This window comes from Nicotiana tabacum, chromosome 16 (genome assembly GCF_000715075.1).
Source record: "Nicotiana tabacum cultivar K326 chromosome 16, ASM71507v2, whole genome shotgun sequence".
NCBI lineage: Eukaryota > Viridiplantae > Streptophyta > Magnoliopsida > Solanales > Solanaceae > Nicotiana > Nicotiana tabacum.
In genome coordinates, this window is record NC_134095.1 from 106,644,501 (window position 1) to 106,666,492 (window position 21,992).

The following is a 21,992-nucleotide window of genomic DNA, read 5'->3' on the forward strand; positions in this document are numbered from 1 at the left end:
ATTAAGTGATAATTGTTAAAGTTAACTAACCGATATTACAGACTAAAATATACAAATATAATTTTAAAATATTTATATTATTTGTATATATATAACTTAAATTCTTTTGAAATAACTTCACGCTGTCAATACAAATCCTTTCGCTAACATAACAAGAAAACTCCCAGAAGCAAAAAGAATAGAAAAGATAAATAAAATTCCCATAAGCAAACTGTCACACAGGAACTCTCCACCCACGACGAGAAGCACGCACTCACAAACTATATACAACTATATCTCACGTTCTTGTTTTCTTCCTTTCCTTGTTAGTAATAAAAATACTTTTATAATTGTGCTGTCTCCCTGTCTTGTGAGAAGACTCTCTGCTCTTATTCTTCTACTCCCAAGTTTCTATCTGTATTTTCTGGGTTAACACCTTGAAATATATATATCTCTTTGGCTTTTCCTGTTTGTGCAATTCTCTAATATATTGTACCAAAGTGCACTAACGGACGTTAAGGTAAATTGTAAATATTGCTATGAAACCGGTTTCTTAAGGACGCGCCATGGATCTTGAAACAGGGTTTTACCAGAATCGTTTAAAGGTGAGTCTTCTGTACAATTGTACATGTTGTTAATGTGTTGTGATTTCCAGACAAAAAAAAAAGATGTTGTTGATTTTGCAGAAAGAATCTTGGAGGACAATCTTGACACTGGCATATCAAAGTTTGGGAGTTGTTTATGGGGATTTGAGTACCTCCCCACTCTATGTATATACAAGTACTTTTGCTGAAGACATTGAACATACAGAGACGAATGAAGAAGTCTATGGTGTTTTATCATTTATCTTTTGGACATTGACTTTGATTCCTCTGTTGAAATATGTGTTCATTGTGCTTAAAGCCGATGATAACGGTGAAGGAGGTACATTTGCTCTATATTCACTCCTCTGTAGACATGTCAAAGTGAATTTATTGCCAAGTTCTCAGTTAGCAGATGAAGAATTATCAACCTACAAGAAGGATATTAGTACTAGTCCTTTGCAAAATACTTTTGGAGCAAAACTTAAATCAACTCTTGAGGGGTATAGAGTATTACAGAAATTTCTACTTGTATTATCTCTACTTGGAGCTTGTATGGTAATAGGGGATGGCATTCTTACACCTGCTATTTCTGGTATGCCACTGTTTTCTGTTTGGTTGGTTGAAACCTCAATTTTGTAGTATTAGTTATTGAATTCATTTTTTTTTTTGGCAGTTTTCTCTGCGATTTCTGGTGCTGAACTCTCTTTGGGAAAAGATCATCACTTATGTAAGATTCTTTAACCTTGTTCTGTCTGATCATTTTTGGTATATATGCAGCTTTTTATCTGCTTAACGCTGAAGAAAAGTTGACAAAAGAGACTGTGTGTTTTCAGATCAGCTTAACATATTCAATAGTTTGACAATTGAGTTGTCGTGGGGAAACTTGACAGACCTTTTATCGTTCAATCTGTCACATTATGTTTTGTAAATCGATGATATTTCTGTTGATTACCATAGTCCATACAACATTAGGTCAAATATTAGGCCTTCTTTGTTCTGCATAAAGTTTCCATGCATAGAATTTGTTGGTTGAATGTTATGTTACAAAAAGCTATAAGAGAGAAGCGATTTTGTCTTTGCGATGGATGGAGAAGTGGCATTCGATTGATGTTCTGTAAATGGGACAGCAGTCGAAGCGAAGAGGAGAAAATTATCCACACTTTTTCTTCTGTGGGAGGTTAGGAAGTCAAAATTTTGTACTAATTATACCAAAGGAAGGGCTAATATATGTTGGCTGATCCTAAATGAGATCCATCAACCATAAAGAAGTGCCTTGTGGCTGAGAAACTAAAATTAAAAGTGAAGTCCTCAAATGGGTTGCTGGGGACTTCTGGACAAAATATTGACTCATTGCTACCAGATGTTTAATCCCTCTAGAATCTCAGAGTTTGAACAGTAGTGCAGGTTTACTTTGCTATAATCTATTGACTGCATTCATAAATCTTGACTGTCCTTTGGACTCGCTGAACTTCATCGTGTTAGATACATCTCTGAAGAATATAAAGGGAATCATAAAGGTATAAATCTGTGCTTACAGGCACTTTGATTTATCGTTGTGGTAGTTATGGTTGATATGGGATGATCCCCTTCATGAGAGTTATGTTAATTTTGAGATGGAATAGATCATCAAGTTAATCACGAATTAGCGTGATATATCATGTGGAGGTCCAAGATTTTGAGAAATCTTAGAGAATTTGGCTCAGTTCATTCTTTTTTCCTTTTATTCCTTCTTCTTTCTTTGGTTGCTAGTTGATTGTATTTCCTATCATGTAAAGGATTTAAAATAAAATGTAACTCTTGATACCTATGCCCAAAACGACATGCTATCCGTTCTCCTGAAATATGAAAATTTTGCAGATATAGAAGTTCCAGTTGCATGTATCATACTGATAGCCTTGTTTGCCCTTCAGCATTATGGCACCCACAGGGTTGGCTTTTTGTTTGCACCTGTTGTCGTCACTTGGCTTCTGTGTATCAGTGCTATTGGTATATATAATATAATACACTGGAATCCGACAGTGTATCGAGCATTGTCTCCATTTTACGTGTACAAGTTCCTGAAGAAAACTCAAAAAGGTGGCTGGATGTCCTTGGGAGGAATCCTTCTTTGCATAACAGGCAAGTATATAGCTGTGTCTTCCCAAAAGAAAATAGATATCTACTACTTCTCTCAGTGTCATGATCACCAAATACGACATTTCATTCTTTCAGGTTCAGAAGCAATGTTTGCTGATCTTGGGCACTTCTCGCAGTTGTCAATAAAGGTATGTGTTCATCCATCCTGATAGGCGTCCTGTATATCTTTAAGACTTTATGTATATCGTAAACTCTCGCATATGATGATTTTCAGAGAAGAAAAAGTTTTCATTTACTAAATATGGTGTTCAAATCCACAATTCGTTATCTGGATGAAGAGTAGAAGGGAGTGAGAGGCAGCAAAGTATACATCAGAAAAACTGATAGATCAGTACTGTTAAAAGACAAGGCATGAATCATTAAATGGGATGAGTTTCCTATATGATTTTAATTCCCGTGTCTAATACAATCTCTTTTCCTAATTGAAAGTGTGGAAGAGATTTCTCTTCAGGAAGAAAACATTTCTGATTGGTCTCCAATGGAACCTCATACATGAAATGTAAGTCTTTGACAAATCAATCTTTCCTGATTGTTGGAGCTTAATCTTGATATCTCATTCAAATGTCTAAAATAGTTACAGCTATCAAATGATCAGGAACTGTTATAGTCAATCAAATGGTTAGCAGCAATCTTAGGCGATTACTTTATCTGAAAGCACGTTGTACCCAAAAGAGAAGCTTCGAGCAGCCTTTGTTCTCAATCGCTGAATTTATCTATTTAATTTCCTTAAGGATTGATGCTAGTTCTGCTGAAATGTTTACAACTGCTTCCCATATTATCAGTTGATAATCGTTTGTTTATTGTCTTGGGATTGTATCACCAGATATGTGTTTACAATCTGATGAGAATATCGATAAGGGAAAATAATATCGAACTAGAGACATGAATGAATGCAGTTTGAAGATAGATTTTTGAAATACTTTATTCTGCATGTTCTCCTTTTCGTCGTTGAAAAAGAGAATGCCAAAATATAGTCCCTGGTGTAAATTGTACTTACCTGTACACTTTGTATCACCGTGAGATTGTACCATTGTATATGAGACCAGTTCCATTTTGCAGATGGCTTTTACCTTCATGGTTTATCCATCATTGGTTCTTGCATATATGGGGCAAGCTGCTTATCTGTCACGGCATCATGTTATGGAGAATGACTATCAGATTGGCTTCTATGTTTCTGTACCGCGTACGCATCTTAAGGAGTTGATTTTACTAGGACAAGTTAAATTAGGCAATTTTTTTCTGCTGATAATTGACATCTCCTACATTATTGTTTCAGAGAAACTAAGATGGCCTGTTCTGGTGATTGCTGTGCTGGCTGCAATAGTGGCAAGCCAAGCTGCTATAACAGGAACCTTTTCAATTATTAAGCAATGCTCTGCATTGGGATGCTTCCCAAGAGTCAAAATAGTGCATACGTCGTCAAAAATACACGGCCAAATCTACATCCCAGAGATTAACTGGACCTTAATGATATTATGTTTGGCTGTTACTGTTGGTTTCAGAGACACCAAAAGGCTGGGCAATGCTGCAGGTATGGATTCTATCATACTCAAAAAACATGGGGCGAATTTAGTTTTACTCAAAAAGTAAATGATATTTTTTCTTATTTGCATCAGGTTTGGCAGTCATAACTGTCATGTTGGTCTCCACTTGCTTGATGTCATTGGTAATTGTTTTGTGTTGGCACCAAAATGTCCTCCTTGCAATTTGCTTTGGGATCTTTTTTGGGACAATTGAGGCTTTATATTTCTCTGCTTCGTTGATGAAATTTTTCGAAGGAGCATGGGTGCCTATTGCCATTTCTTTCATTTTCATGATGGTGATGTGCATTTGGCACTATGGCTCGCTGAAAAAGTACGAATTTGATGTTCAAAATAAGGTCTCTATTGACTGGCTACTCAGTGCAGGTCCCACCCTAGGTATTGTAAGGATCCGTGGCATTGGCCTGATATACACTGAGCTGGTTTCAGGAATCCCAGCAATCTTCTCGCACTTTGTTACTAATTTTCCAGCTTTTCACCAGGTTCTAGTTTTCATTTGTGTCAAATCTGTCCCAGTTCCTCGTGTTAGACACGAGGAACGGTTCCTTGTAGGACACATTGGCCCAAGAGATCAGCACATCTATAGATGCATCGTTAGGTATGGTTATCGTGATGCTCACAAGGATGATCTCCAGTTTGAGAATGATCTTGTATGTAGCATAGCGGAGTTTATAAGGACAGGAAAAACAGGTCTGGATGGTAATGCTGGTGAAGATTTATCCAAGGATTTGGAGGACTTGACTGTTCTTGGAACCCCTTCGACTCATATATCTGGAGTTCAACTTCGCGAGGACAATGAAGTGAGTTCCGAATCAGTTGGATCATCGAAACTTAGAGCAATGCACACTACGCTGATAACCAAGCCTAAGAAAAGAGTGAGGTTTTTCATACCAGAAACTCCAAAAATTGACGGAGGTGCAAGAGAGGAGTTGCGTGAACTGATGGAAGCTAGGGAATCAGGCATAGCTTACATATTGGGGCATTCCTACGTCCGAACCAAACGAGGATCTAGCTTATTTAAGAAAATGGTTATAAATTTTGGATATGACATTTTGACAAAGATCAGTAGGCCACCAGCCTATGCATTGACTGTACCTCATGCTTCTACTTTAGAAGTAGGAATGGTCTATCATGTATGATCTTGGGTGTAGAAGAGAAACTAGTAATAATACCTGTACATGTTTGAGAATGTAAAATATAAACCTTTATCATGAGAATACAAGAAACGTGTTAACCTTTATCATGTTTGAGAATGTAAAATATAAACCATAATTGTAACTTGTTGCTGATGCTATTTTACAAAGGTAAGACTAGGATAAGTTTTTTGAATTATATGACGAGTGACGTACATGTGACAGTCATATCTCTAGCATTAAATATGGCCATATTTACGAACTACGGGTGGATCTATCGGGGATTTGTATTTATACCTGCTTTTTAGGTCACATTTTAACTTATACCCGCTTTGTAAAAAAATTGCAAGCGTACCTACTTTTCGCGTAAACTTCAGGCATACGGGACTGAAGTAGCAAAGACAATCACGCAAACTTCACATTCAAGTAGACGGGCCTGAAGTTGTTTGTAATTGTTGAACTTAAGCATTCTACTAGCTAATGTTTTGTTCTCTATTTGCTGAACTTTAGCATGTTTTAGCTGAAGTTTTGTTCTGGATTCAATAGTTTTGTCGTAAAGCTTTTTCAAAAACTTCAGCAGAAGATGTTGAAGTTATTTAGTTCATTTGTAAAAACTTCAGCACTAAATAAGTTGAAGTTTTGTCCTGGATTCATAGTTTTGTCATAAAACTTTTTCAAAAACTTCAGCAGAAGATGTTGAAGTTATTTAGTTCATTTGTAAAAACTTCAGCACCAAATAAGCTGAAGTTTTGTCCTAGATTCATTAGTTTTGTCATAAAGCTTTTTCAAAAACTTCAGCAGAAGATGTTGAAGTTATTTAGTTCATTTGTAAAAACTTCAGCACTAAATAAGCTGAAGTTTTGTGCAACATTTTAGCGATGAAAAAATAAGGTGAAGTTTTGTGCAACATTTTAGCGATGCAAAAATCCAAATATTTGATCGTTAAGGTAACGATGCTTCTGGACAGCCATAGAAGTAGCTCATTTTCAGCTTCATCTATTAGTATTTGCTTTGTTTTCTCACGAATCTAATTCAAGTATAATACAGCAGTAATATTTAGTAGCAGTGCTAGAATTATGGAGTACCAAGTTGCCCTGTTCATGTTGATCAGTAACTGAATTTTTGTAGTTTTGATTCCATTCATGGGCCTGTTTTCAGTTTCTCCTTTTTTTGTCTGTGTTTTCAAAAAAGAAAGGAGGAAGAAAGGAGCACACAGGTAGCAGAAAGAAGGAGGGGGCTGAAGTTGTAAAAATTAGGGTATAGGTTAAATAATTTTAAAAATATGGGTATAGGTTAAATGGGGGCGACCAAATAGGGCACCCCGTACAATTTTTACATCTATCACGCTAGAGAGCCTTGTAGGAGGCCCCAAAGGTTGAGCCGTAGCATACTACACAGTAGTAGTTGGGCTTATGTCGTGACAAAGTGGAATTAGAGTATTGTACGATGGTAGGATGTTTGAGTTTTTAATGGGATGAGTGTAACAACCCACATTGAATTACTTGTAGTTGGACTTGAAAGAGGGTTTGTTGTAAAACTTGCTTTAGGCAAATCCCACATCTAAATAGGAGGAAACATTTAGGCATCATATAAAATGTATCAGGAATTCTATTATAGAAACACCATGTTTAAGGTAAAAACCCGTGAGTCCCCAAGGATTAAGCTAGAACATACACCAATCAATTCAAAATTTGAAGATTATTATGTACAGAGGCGAATCCAGAATTTGGAGGTACCGGATGCCACACCCATTTAAACGTAGAAATGTAGTAATTCACATAATCCAAATAGGTTATCCATTCCGCCTGTTTGATATATTTTGGTGTTTGGTTCGAGTTATTCGTCTTGAACGTGATGGATATTCTTTTTCCTGAATCGTCTTTAAATGATTCTGAATTAACATCATCTTTAAGATGGAAAAGAATAGCATTCACTATGAATTTTTGGGGTCAAAATTTTTTCCATCTCAACTCACAAGAATTAGGAACACATAAAAAAAAGTTCAATCCAACTCATAAGCAAAAAGAACTAGCTAGAGCAACAAAAAAAAGACTAAATAGTGATATCAAAAAAGAAGAAAAATGGAAGAAGAAATAACTACCCATGAATGTCTTAGAGATAAATAATGAAATGATTAGTAATCAAATATTACACATTGAAATAGGGGGCTTATAGTTCAAAACATTGAATCTAATGGGATTCCGATACGATGGTTACTGGTTACCAAATCATTTTTCAAGAAACAGAAAAATAGATAATAAAATTTTAACCTCATGCCCTTTATAAGAAAGTGAACTTACAATTGCACTAATTAATTTTCTAATAATATTTGGAACTTCAAAGCTCAGACTAAGCACCCATCAGTCATAATAAATGCAGAAACCTAATAGCCTACTCAAGATGAATAAAAGAAGTTTACGGTGGGCTATACTCAGGATGACTAAAAGAAGTTTGTATGGAATAACTACGACGAATGATACGAGGGATGGTGTTACACCCCACACCTAAGTAGATTTTGATAAGTGTGACTTCTACCATGATCAATCAGATAGGGACACGTTACCAGATAAAAGAGGCAACTGCATGCGACCAAATTTCATCAACTGTCCCATCGGGCACGCCAGCCAATGCAGGGCGACCCATTTTGTTTGTGGAGCAGCGAAATTCCAAAGCCTGATGTACATATATAAGAACAGTAAGGCTCACTCTTTTTCATTTTCCAGGACTACCACTTACCATAACTTACCAAAAACCCACTCACATCTACTTTGAAGTTTCAAAATAGCCTAAACTGAATCAGAAGACGTTTCTATTAGGATTTAGCTTGAAGAAATGTAGAATTATTAGAGTAGCCAATATCATCTGGTGGCAGTGATTTTGAAGGTTCATTAAAGGCAAAGTTAATCATCATAGAAGAGTAGTTAGATCCACAACAAGGTATGTAGGGCAACCTTCTTTCTTGTCATGAGTTAGTGTAAGACTTTCATTCCTTCTAAATGAATCCTGCACTATAAGGTTTGGTAGTTCTAAGCTCCTTTCGATAATGTGGTTCTGTTCTTGTACCTTCTTGTTGGTAGTATTTCTTGTGAAGTCTGAAATGTTCCAGTTGGTATTCTTAGGTGGGGGTGATATATATATATATACACACACACACATACATATATCTACATATTATAGTAGGTTAACATTGTATACATATTTGAATTCTCTAAAATACCCTTATTATTTCATGTCAACACATTAAATGTATGGATATTTCTATCAATCGCCAAAATATCTCATTTCTTCTTGTAGTTCACACTCGACACACCCAATTCTTTGATGCAATTCCCACTCCATTATAGAAGAACAATTTATTATCATTCTATCAACCTAATGAATAAACTAATGATAGGGAGTACTATAATATTTGGTGCTATTTGTAACAAATTAATTGGGCATAGAAACAATGAGTCCTTCATAGAAATATACTTAACCGATTGATGGAGTTGGCTGTGTTTTCTTTCTGAATAGCAGGCACCCTTATGTTTTCCCTATTCCAGGTACAGCCAAATACAAATGAACCCGAAAGACTAGGAAAAAACTTCGTTCATCACTAAGTATGGTACCTACTGTTATAATGTAATGCCATTTGGACTAAAAAATACTGGTCAACATATCAACGCCTAGTAAACTGAATGTTCGAAGAACAAATAGAGAAATCTATGGAAGTTTATATTGATGACATGCTAGTTAAGTCCCTACGAGCAGAGGACCATTGGAAGAATTTGCAGGAAACTTTCAGTATATTGAAGAAATACAACATGATGCTCAACCCAGAGAAATGTGCATTCGGGGTTGGGTCCGGTAAGTTTCTCGGATTCATGGTGTCGAATTGGAAAATCGAGATCAATCCCGATAAGATCAAAGCAATCAAATATATAGCGATAGTGGATAATGTGAAGGCCATACAAAGGATAACCGGGCGCATTGCAGTGCTGGGTCGATTCATCTCGAGATCGTCCGATAAAAGTCATCGATTCTTCTCGTTGCTGAAAAAGAAGAACAACTTCACATGGACCCCAGAATGTCAACGAGCTTTGGAGGAGATTAAGTGATACTTGTTGAGCCCGCCGCTGCTTCAAACGCCGAAGGCAGACGAACAACTTTACTTATATCTGGCAGTATCGGAGATAGCGGTAAGTGGGGTCCTAGTCCGAGAAGAAAAAGGTACAAAATTCCCTATCTATTATGTTAGTCGGACCTTAGGTGAAGCCGAAACTAGATATCCTCATCTAGAAAAGTTAGCACTCTCTTTGATAAGCGCATCTAGAAAACTTAAACCATACTTTCAATGTCATCCCATATGTGTTGTAACAACTTATCCACTTCGAAATATTTTGCATAAACCCGAACTTTCGGGGCGGTTGGCCAAATGGGTTGTAAAACTCAGCGGGTACAATATTGAGTATCGACCCTAAAAAGCTATCAAGTCTCAAATCTTGGCAGACTTCGTGGCTGACTTCACGCCGGCCCTAGTGCCCGAGGTTAAAAGAGAATTATTAGTCAACTCGGGTACATCTTCAGGGATCTGGACCCTCTTTACGGATGGTGCTTCGAATGTGAAAGGGTCTGGACTCGGCATCGTGCTGAAACCACCCACAGGTAACGTGATTATACAATCTATTAGAATTGTAAATTGACTAACAACAAAGCCGAATATAAGGCTATAATTGTAGGTCTCGAACTAGCCGAAGTCTTGGGAGCAGAGGTGATCGAAGCCAAATACGACTCCCTCTTTATTATGAATTAGGTTACCAGAACCTTTGAAGTTCGAGAGGAACGAACGCAAAGATACTTGGATAAGCTACAAGTAACTCTATACTGGTTCAAAGAATGGACTTTGCAACATGTGCCTCGAGTTCAAATAGTGAAGCCGATGCCCTCGCAAATCTAGGCTCATCAGTCGAAGACAACAAGCTCAATTCGGGGGCTGTCGTACAACTCATGAGGTCAGTGATGGAAAAAGGCCACGGCGAGATAAACTCCACAAGCTTGACCTGGGACTGGAGAAACAAATACATAGAGTATTTGAAGAATGGAAAACTTCCTTTAGATCCAAAGGAATCGAGGGCTCTGCGCACGAAGGCAGTCCGATTTAGCTTGTCCTAAGGTGGAACCTTACTTAGAAGGATGTTCGACGGTCTGCTAGCGATATGTCTTGGACCGAAAGATACTGAGTATGTTTTGAGGGAAGTCTACGAAGGCACATATGGTAACCATTCAAGCGCCGAATCACTAGTTTGAAAGGTAATCAGAGCCGGCTACTACTGAATTGATATGGAAAAAGATGCGAAGGACTTTGTGCAAAAATGTGATAAATGTCAAAGACATGCCCCCATGATTCATCAACTCGGGGAGCTGCTGCATTCGGTTTTATCCCCATAGTCATTCATGAAGTGGGGAATGGACATCGTTGGCCCTCTTCCATCATCACCAGGTAAGGCTCAATTTGTTTTATTTATGACTGAATATTTCTCTAAGTGGGTTACAGCACAGGCCTATCAGAAGGTGAGGGAGAAAGAATTCATCGACTTCATTTGGGACCACATTGTATGTCGATTCAGAATACCATCCGAAATTGCATGTGACAACGGAAAACAGTTTATCGGCAGCAAGGTGACCAAATTTCTCGAAGGCCTCAAGATTAAAAGGATTTTATCAACACCTTATCACCCTAGTGGGAATGGACAAGCCGAATCGACCAACAAAACCATAATACAAAACCTCAAGAAAAGGTTGATTGACACCAAAGGAAAATGGATAGAAGTCCTACCCGGAGTCCTTTGAGCATATCACACAACTTCGAAGTCTAGTATCGGGGCTACCCCGTTCTCTTTGGTTTATGGTGCCGAAGCTTTAATATCGGTTGAAGTTGGGGAGACGAGCATAAGATTCCGATATATAATGAAGGAATCAAATGATGAGGCCATGAATACTAGCCTGGAGCTATTAGATGAATGATGTGAAGCTGCCTTTGTTCGATTGGCTGCCTTAAAATTACAATTCGAGAGGTATTACAATCAAAGTGTCAACCTTCGATACTTTAATGTTGGGACTTGGTACTGAGGAAGGTCACATTAAATACCCAAAATCCAAATGAAGGAAAATTGGGTCCGAACTAGGAAGGGTCGTACCAAATTCTCGAAATCACAGGAAAATGATCCTATAAGCTCGGAACGATGGATGAAAATTAGCTACCGAATAATTGGAACGTAACGCATCTCAAACAATATTATTGCTGAGGTACGACCCCATTTTAATTCTTTCTATTTTTGACTAACACTTGCAGGTTATCGACGAAGAGCGATACGAAGCCTTTAGCTCTAAAAGCAAGCGTTGCACTATTTTTCCCATGAACTGTTTTGTTCCAAATGGGATTTTAGGCAAGGTTTTTAATGAGGCGACAGTGGATCGTGCTACCTTAGAATTGAAGGCCGATCATGAATCGGTATCAAAGGCTGTGTTTATAGTATCCGAGATTTCTCTACAATCAACCTCGAATATTGGGGGTTTACCCTCGGATATTGAATTATTCTAGCAAGGAAATTATTTCGAAATGAAAGGGTATCAATAGTTAGGATTTATTGTAAGGTACAAATGGTCAAAACGAATCGTGCCCACATAGATTGCTCGATCCCTGACATAAAACATGTACGCATGTGTTATTGTTTTTTACAAGAATAAAGAGAAGTACTTTCCTAACAACAATTTAATGTCTTGAAAAAAAATCACTTTATAAAACCCCATACTTTCGATCTATTATGGAAACGAGCCCAAGGGCCGATTGCAGTTGGAGTTGGATAATCACCCCAACACTCGGGGACTACCGCCCATAAAATAAACTCGGATAGATCAAACTATTGAACATCGAGGGCATAAGACCTCTTAGGCAACCCTCAAATTTCAAAAGCCACGGCCATACCCACTCGGGGACTGTTATCTTAGGCAAAGCCTGGATAACTCAGGAAAGTGAGCTAACTGGGCTACGTCCGAACTAAAAGGCTACGACCAATTTAACATGGTTCGGAGACATCCGAAATTCGTAACAAAAATAGGCCTTCGAAAAAGAAAAAATTCTTTCACAAGCTGTTCTAAAGGTGGCAGAATCTTAAACTCAAGATATTATCGGGAAAAAACTTTGGTAACACCGAACCCCGATAACGACTTAACCCAGAAGGGCAACATAGGCGAGGTTTGTTCGAACCCTCGAACACAACCTTATTATTTTGTGCTAAGGCATTCCAACCTTTATGAATACAAGCAATAAAACAAAGGAAAAATTTTAGAGCCGAAAAGGGGTGGAAAGCCTTATATATATATATATATATATATATATATATATATATATATATATATATATATATATATATATATATATATATATATATATATATATATATATGAAAGATTATTTTACAAAGGCTAGATTGGACAAATACAAAATTTACAAAGGCCTAAGGGCTACTTTTACTTCGAGTTCGAGAGATCATTCTCACTCGACTAAAAAGCCTAAGGGCTACCTTATTTCGAGTTCGAGCAGGTCCTTGATCATTAAGCTTAAAGGCTACATAAACTCAAGTTTGAATCATCATTTGGGGTCCATCGATTAGAAATAGTCTAGGGCAATGCTTATTATCGATCCTTACCATCCCAAACCTTGGACCCTCGAACACAATTTCATAATCTTATGCTAAGGCATTTATACCCTTACATGAAATAACCAAAAAAATAAAGACAACAGATTCAGAAGCCATGGAAGGGAAAAAGTTTCATATATTCATCAAAATCTTTTTATTATGGCCCGATCGAGAATTCTTTACAAAGGTCAATCGGCCTCTACATAAAAGCAAAAATTATAAAGCCTAAGCAGCATGATCCTTATCGGAGGAAGCTTCTTCGCCCTCAGAGTCTTCTCCACAGCCAGATTCACTCAAATACTCGGAGTCTTCCTCGGGAAAAGCCCTCTTTCGATCCTTTGTTTTCTCTGCCCTAGCAATCTTGATTTTAGTAAATATATGGAAGCTTTGATGACGAGCCCCCTCGAGGGCCTCCCGTCGAGCTTGCCACCTCGCATTATCCTCCATGCTCTTGGCCTGCGCTAGGTGGCTTTATCATCGACCTTGTATTGGATCGCATTAACCTGGGCCTTATTATTGGCCACATCACCTCAGATCTGGCCACTTCGAGCTCTTTGGCCAAGTTGTCTAAATTGGACTGGAGCTCCTCAATTTTCTTTGCCTGGACCGAGGCCTTCTCCCTTGCAGCTCGAAGCTGAGACTCGGCGACTCCAGCTCTGCTTGGAAGACCTCCTTTTTTGAAGCTAAGATGTCCATACACCCCTTGAACTTTTCAGCCTCGGATTGCACTTCATCTATTTGCCTTTGAAGGTCCTTGATCTCTTCGAACCTTTGTCGAACCTGTAGAATTGGATCGTTAGTTGTTATCTCTAACTCATCTTCACTATCATGAAGCACTCGGAATACCTGCTCGGCCATCTCAGCATGCTCATCTCGAGTTGTCACCAAATCTGCCTGAAGCTTCTCACTAAAAAGCTTGTAGGTATCACATTTCTCAGTAAGGCCCTGAACTCAGCCTTGTGCTCCTCTTGGATTCGAAGGAAGACCTCATGATGCAGCACCAAAGTGTAAAAGTAAGGAGGAAAATGTTAGAACTATCTACAAGTAAAATTTTAAAAAAAGATAATGGAATGGCCCTCAAACTTACCCGATTCGAAGTGTGTTAAGCCTCGTTGAACAAACGAGCGGCTCCCACCGCATCCATTGCAGCTTGGTCCTCTTTGGTCATCAAGCATCTCAGGTAGCTAGTGATCCCCATGGGGGAGAGAGAAGACCCGAGGGTCCTCTAGAATAGTGAGAACTATGGTATGCCTACGATTGGGGTTAACACTGGGGGCTGGGAACCGATCCACTAGTTTCGGGCTCGATGAAGACCATTGACATCCGATGACGGTGTTTTCTTTGGCACCGATAAGTCACCAAAACCGGTGTTATCACCCGAAGCTTTGAACCCCACCCCATCTAGGAAGGTATGGATGTCAACTGGCCCCTAAAGACTCTCGCAAGGGGGACCTACCAAGTTAACAACTTTGCGAATTGTAGTGTCCAAAAATTGAAGGGACTCAGAGATATCAATCACTCCGAGTTCGTCCCTCGGGACATCTTTAGCTATTCGAGATTCCTTGCCTCCGTTTCCTTCTTCGATCATCTCAGTTTGGGATAGAGCGGCCTCGACCTTTTCTTGCTCTGAAATTTTGGCAAAAGCTCCCTTTCCAACCTCCTCCGGTTCGGGGAACTTTTGTATCGAAGCGCCAGCCCGCTTACGGGCTATCAGACTGGAACCTTCTTCCTCTTCGGACTCATCTCTTAGTTGATGGATCAAGTCCGGATGCATAGCATCGGTGTCACCCTTAGTCTTACGGGGCTTCCTCGCCGGTCTTTTCTTTTTCAGGCCCGGAGAGCTCGGAGCCTAATTTCTTTTCTTTTCTTTTCTTTTCTTTATCCTACTTCGGGGCAAATGATAAGAGAAGTGCCTCTTCTTTAGCAGATGGGGGCCTCATTGCTACATCTTTTCCAAGGCCTACAAATGAAAAAAAAGCCGAGCAAGCTCGATACAAGACCCGAATGATAATTGTTATAAGAAAGAAAACTACCATGGTTACTGCCTCCAATTGACCCTTTGATAACTCTATGCAAGCACGCTCGGAATAAGACTTCTGCGACACTAAGGCCTCATTTGTTTGCACTTAATGAAGGTGTGAATCTTAATTATTCAAATCTCTGACATTAAGTGTGTTTGTGTTAAAAGTCTGAATCTTAATTATTCAGATCTTAATCATTAAGTGTTCTTGTTTTCTTTTACTTCATAACGACTTAATGGGTCTGAATAGGTTTGTATGATTAAGATCTATAACGGAGATTTAATTTCATTAAGATACTATAACATATTCATTATTAATTGCCGCCACTGCCTACCACTATCAACTACCACCATGTTACCACCACCACCATAGTCAACCCCCACCACCACCACCACTTCCACCACCACCACCCCACCATCATCCTCAATTATAGCCGCCACCATTATCGACCATCACCACCCACTATCCCACCACTCTGACCACCATATATCATTCTCACCACAATCAATATTCATCCACCTCAACTACCACAACTGACCACCCCATCACCATCAACAACCACAGTCGGAACTGCCCATCATTATAACCTACCACCACCCACCTACCACCTTCCTCAGTCACAACTACTACCACCACCCGCCATTATTAGTTATCACTACCCACCACCACCATCCTCAATCATAATCGTCACCACTACCAATCATTACTAGCATGAACCACCATTATCAATCAAAACTACCACCAACCACCGCCTCTACTCGGCATTCACCTGTTAGCCATCACCACCATCAACTATCATATTTTAAAAAACTGTATATTTTATTAATAGAATTCAGATTAGTTAGTATTTATTTGAATTTTATGTTTATTAATTTTCAAATAAAGATAAATTTTATATATTCAGATGTTAAAAATCAAACACTCTTAATTATTTCTGTTCTGATCTTAATACACATCTTAATATATTCAGATGTGTATTCAAATTCAGATGGTTTAATCTTAATACACATCTTGATATTTAGATTCAAACGTCTTAATCTTAAAAAAATAAATGAGGCCTAAGCCCTCGACCCATTGCCTGAGATCGGGGATTACTTCCGGCACGTGGGCCACATCTGCAACACAAAAAAATTAGATGAAGAAAGAATATGAGAAGTAAAACGGCAAAGTTAGATATTCAAGTCAAAGTAATACTTACGATTCATGTTCTATTTTTCAGGAAATGACATATCTTCAGCAAGGATTAGGTCCGAGGTTTTTATTTGGAAAAATTAGCCCATCCAACCCCGGTCTGGGTCTCGTCTATGCTTGAGAATGGGGGTTTGGTGGCTCGGCGGTAAAGCTTGATCAATCCTTCTCGATAAAGCGGGAACTATAGAGACGCATAAGGTGATCGAGGATAAAATGATGGCCCTCGATCTTGTTTACAAAAAATTGGAGGAGGATCACGATCCTCCAGAATGATGGATGGATCTGGCCAAGGGTCACATTGTATCTCTTGCAGAAGGCAATGATGATGGGGTCTAAAAGACCCAATGTGAAAGGATAAGTGTAAACAGTTAAAAACCCTTCCACTTGGGTAGTGATTAATTCCTCATGTGAGGGAACCACCACGTGCTTGTCAACCCAGTTGCAGTCCTTTTTAACTTGGTCGAGAAGACCATCGGTAATTGTGTATATGTATATCGACATCGGTTCGCATCGACCCGGTGTCGAAGGTGTATTCTCTACCTTAAAATCGGCAACAGTAGGGCACTTTGTCAGAACGAAGTCCTCTAGGGGAGGTTCCGCCATGGCTCCATCACCGGCGGGCCTTGATGAAGAAGCGGTTTCCTTTTGTGGAACGGTTTTTGAAGTCTTAGCCATTTTTATAAATGGAGATGAATAAAACAAAGGAGGAGCGCTTGGTATTTTGTGATGAAACAAGTAAAGAAACTCAGAGATTTGAAAATAAAAAGCTCTGAGGAAGGTAGGGGATTTTTAAGATTGAGCGAAGAAGAATTGAAAGTAAAGTTTGAAAAAGGAAGAAAGATATATTTATAGGTTTAAGATGACGGTTCAAATCCGGTAGTGGCCGACCGTCGACTGGATCGCATTAAATGCCTAGGAAACTATACTGACGAGACGTTTCGATTACCTCTGTTGCTTACATCATGGATCTTACGTCATGATGTATCGAGGTAAAGATTGAGGACTCAAGTCGTTTTTTTATTACTCTCCAAAAAATGAGGGGACTATCTGTATACGATCAAAATCGGGCTTGCCCTTTTTGTGCAGCTAATTGAGGGAGGAGCATGATAAGTCAAGGATCGGCATCGATTTATATCAAATTGTGGTGTAGGGTTAGGTTGTCAAGCTCGAGACCACAAGACCAATTGAGATCGAGACTGACCAAAATCGAGACCACAAAACCGATTGAGATTAAGACCGACCAAAACCAAGACCGAATGAGACCGAGATCGATCAAGATCGGAACCGAATAAGATAGAGATCGAGGGAAGCTTATTATGTCGAATAACATAATGACAAAATATCCATAATCGGGCGAGAATCACGGAGCAAATCTTGGCATGTATCAAGAAGAAGCTGATTAATTAGTCAATCATGGAATTTCTTATTGTATTTAGAATTGTACCAAGAATAGGACTTCCCCACTATGTAAAGGGGGCCTGATCATTTGCAAAAGGCATCATATTCACGTTACTGAAAGCAATATATTCTCTTTATCTTAAGCTATAAATTTTTTCTTTGTTTATACTTTCCGGCAAAATATACACTTAATTCAAGGGCAGTGTAGCTCAAGGATCAAAGCAATACATTTCATTTGGTTTGCTCAATTTCTATTTGTAGTTAATTTTAGTATCAATTTACATTTTCTCTCAGTTTGTGCTAAGCAAGTCACGTGTCCTTAAACCATAGTATAAATCTAATTGTTATCCGTTTTTAGGGTAAACATTCTAAGCAAACCCGCCAAAGATACGTGTATACGGTCGAGATCGAGCTCGTCTATTACATGTTAGATCGGGCTTGGACCCTGAGGGATTAGAGATCAACCCCAAGTTCCATCGAACCAGAACATGAGGTCAGAATACCCATTCTCGAGAGCATTGAGTCCATGATCCCGAATCGACCTTGACCACAAACGAGCTCGAGGAAACATTATCGGTATAACCAACAGAATATCAAAATAACAGAAGGTTGAAATGTCCGTGACCGGTCGGGTATTACAGCAGGAATCTCAGTATGTATCAATAAGGAACCAGCAAATCAGGAGATTTTTACCTTTTATAGAATTGTACTGTCACGCCCCGAACTTAGGGGCGATACCGGCACCCGGTGCCTCACCTATCCTTGCGTACCAACTTGCGACTAAGGGACTCTGAACATATGATGTCATACTTTGTTCATGGGCCACATTGCAAGACAACTGTGAATGCTGACTAAATATTAATATAAAGCTGAGCCGACAAGGCCATCATAATTATTGCAGACAAACCAACCAAATATACATACAAGGCCTGCAAGCCCAACATACTGCACTAACTGACAGGATATGTCTACAAGCCTCTACTGATGGATATATTGTGATCGAAATAGCTCCCCGACCTACTCATAACATATATATACATATATACACAAGATGTACATAAAGCTCTAAACCCGGCAACTCTGAAAGGCATGGAGCTTACTGATTAGGCTGAACTCGAGCAACACTTAATGAGGAGGTCTACTCGCCTGTCTGTCTGAACTTGCACGCATGAAATGCAGCGCCCCACAAAAAAGGGACATCAGTACGAAATAATGTACCGAGTATATAAGGAAATATACTGAAAGCTAAAACTGAACTGATAATATAATAACTGGAAGTAACTGGGAGTCAAAGATAATCTGAATATATGCTCACTTGTTGATACTGACTCAACTCTCTCAATATAGTAAGTAAAATATTTGTCCGGTCCTATAAGGCTCGGTATATATATAACTGCTCTGCCATAGTAAGCTCGCTCATAGGCACTAGGCCATACTAGGCTCTGTATCTCGGCCAACTGGGCTCTCTCATAGGCGCTCGACCATAGTAGGCTCGGTATATAACTTACCATCTGATCAGAGGTTGTTCAATAAGGGTCTGCCCATCGATTATCGCTCGATGGTAATGAAAATATTGTAATACTATATATATAGACTCTCTTCTCTCTTGACTTGAAAAAGGAAATACTCAATTGAATATGATGTCCCGATAAGGAGAATATTGTAACTTATAAGACTAGGAAAATCTACGTAAACTCCGGGATATGAATTTTTCTTTATGCCTCGTTATCAAACTCGTGTAATTATCAGATCATTCCAAAATGAAGGAAGGGCTTAGCCTTAACATACCTGGAGTAGGGAAAAATCTATATGATATTCTTGAAAAAGACTGTACCGTACTTCCTTAGAATCGAAAAATCTCACGTTACAGCTCTGACCATTGTAAATCACGCATGCAATCTTTTTGAAACGTGATGGTGTATCTTCACAACATTATTTGTGTAAATCACGTTGAAGAAGGCTTAAAGAATGCCAAAGTGCCTATATTTGTATGATTCACGTTCAAAAGGCTTAAGCTAAGTGAATCTTTTTAAATGTTCTAATAAGGTGACACCTTGCCATGTCTTTTATGAGTCACATATTGGCTTTTGTTGCCAAATTTAAGGGTTGCCATGTTTTTGTAGTTCAAGCCTTATCCAAAATCACCATTAATTAACCACTAATTTCATGATTAATTTGATAATCTTCCACTATCCAATAATTAACCAATTACTCATATAATTAAGAATTATTTCAAATTACTTAAAATATTACTCACTTTTAACATACCTTATACACCTTACTATCATGGTCATGTGGTACCTTGTATAGCATTAGTCCATAAATATCGGGTATTATGGCTCGGGCCATATTTTTATCCCAAAATGTCAAACTTCGACGAAACTCATTTTCTTCGATTCGCTCACCCTCTCACCTTCACGAATTTACTTATCACTTGTTTGAAATGACAAAATACTTATAATCTCAAAATAATCTCATTCCCAAACTTACGTTTAACTTACGATGAAATTTCTACGTTACGAAAATGCGAGATGTAACATGTACCTAAAATAGGACTCCCCTACCATATAAAAGGGGTTTGATTACTTGTAAACGACAGTAACAATCATTCAGAAGCAATATACTGTTATTTTTTCTTTAAAGTTCTTATTCAACTATGTCTTGACACTAATCGAAGTGCATTCTGTTCAAGGGTGGCTCACCTCCCAAAGCTCTAACTGTTCAATTCGTGTGGTTTGAATTTATTTTATCATACTTTATTTCAATTGCAATTTAATTTATCGCTTTGTATCAATTTAATCCACATATCCTTAAAATCACATACAAATTCAATTGTTATCCGATTTTGAGGGCAAACAATATGGATGGAAAATAAGGAGAAGACGAAGATGAAGGGAAATTAGTAGCTGAAGACAATGAAAATCGACATGATTGACTACAATGCCCTAGTACCATGTGAATCTTACGGTGAAATTCAAGATCAGTAGGAGAGAGTAACAGCTTGTTCGGATGGTTGTTACATATCACTTCATAATGTATCGTATTGTATTGTATTGTACTGTACTGTATTGTATTGTTTGATGAATACAATGTTTGGATAGATTATATCGTTTGACGTCATTTCATGATATCATGCACCAACAATATAAAGAATAAACTTGTGATATTATAAACAAAAATGATGATACAGGGTAAAATTATTATATGAAATTATAGGATAAATGATAAAATAAAATTATTTAATTATAATGAAGGGTGAGATTGAGAGAAAAAGACAAGGTAACAACGCGACCACACAAAATCGATCGTTACATAAAGTGGCACATTTCGACGCTACATAACGACGGATTTAACGATACGATACAATAAATTTAAGTGACAATCAAAACAAACATCGTATTTAAAGTAACAATACGATACGATACAATAGGTAACAACCATCCAAACAAGCTGTAAATAAATGAAAGATGAATTAGGGCTCATCTGGCCATAAAAGAAATTTTACTTTTTTCAGAAAATATTCACTTTTTTCCAGAATTAATTTTTGGCTATGAAAATTTCAACTCACTGGAAGTTGAATTTAGGAATTTTTCGAAAATCTAAAAAACTCTAAAAAGTTATTTTCCAAATTTTTTATTTCAAATCACTCATAAAAATTCAAAACATTTATATTCATGTCCAAACACAATTCTAATTTTTAAATACTATTTTCGCTTCAACTTTTTTTTTCACTTTTTTCCCGAACTTTCACAATTCTTATTTCCAAATGCCAAGTTAATCTTCCGATGATAAAAAAACCTCAGTATCTAGAAGCTACCCTGTAAAATTTATATGTACACCCTTGACTCAAAGGTACAAAATAAAATAACACTAGTACAAGCACTACTAAGCTAAGTTAAATAAAATATTACATGTACAATTAACTACAGCTTATGTACAAATGAATACAGCTCATCCAACAGTGACTTTGACCTTTTGCAAAAGTATGGGCCCCTTTAACAAGAAAATCCTTGAGAAGGGACATAGTCGGCCCAAGTTAGAACAACTACTCTTTGGTCCATATTTGGTAGGCAGTGGAGGCGTATTGATTTGATTGCTTCTTATGATATTTCCAGCAAAATCATGATGTTTGATCATGGTACGATGTATCATTTTCTACGTCGAGATGGGTTTTGCTCCACTCTTACTTAAATGTGGAAATAGTGTGTAGTTTATAGATTCAGCATAAATCAATAATTTTAATTTAAACTTATATTTTGTTTTAAAAAATCATTTAATACATACTAATTATTAATTTAAAATTTAATAACTAAAAAAATTAAAATTCTAA

The 21,992-nt window shown here is 37.9% G+C and overlaps 1 protein-coding gene across 1 annotated transcript; it reads left to right on the plus strand.

Annotated features, from left to right (window-relative positions):
• Nucleotides 1–245: 245 nt before the first annotated feature.
• LOC107793487 (potassium transporter 6-like) lies at nt 246–5,480 on the plus strand. Its single transcript, XM_016615859.2, has 8 exons — nt 246–584; nt 666–1,155; nt 1,237–1,290; nt 2,421–2,681; nt 2,775–2,827; nt 3,759–3,882; nt 3,976–4,230; nt 4,316–5,480. Exons 1-8 carry the CDS (start codon nt 546–548, stop codon nt 5,377–5,379), a joined length of 2,340 nt encoding a protein of 779 aa, XP_016471345.2. The 5' UTR covers nt 246–545; the 3' UTR covers nt 5,380–5,480.
• Nucleotides 5,481–21,992: the final 16,512 nt, after the last annotated feature.

What these genes read in the sequence shown, in the direction of transcription:
- LOC107793487 (XM_016615859.2), top strand. Translation starts at nt 546, where the DNA reads ATGGATCTTGAAACAGGGTTTTACCAGAATCGTTTAAAG. An exon ending in TCTTACACCTGCTATTTCTG is followed by an intron (nt 1,156 to 1,236) that starts GTATGCCACTGT and finishes TTTTTTTGGCAG; the next exon opens with TTTTCTCTGCGATTTCTGGT. An exon ending in GGGAAAAGATCATCACTTAT is followed by an intron (nt 1,291 to 2,420) that starts GTAAGATTCTTT and finishes AAAATTTTGCAG; the next exon opens with ATATAGAAGTTCCAGTTGCA.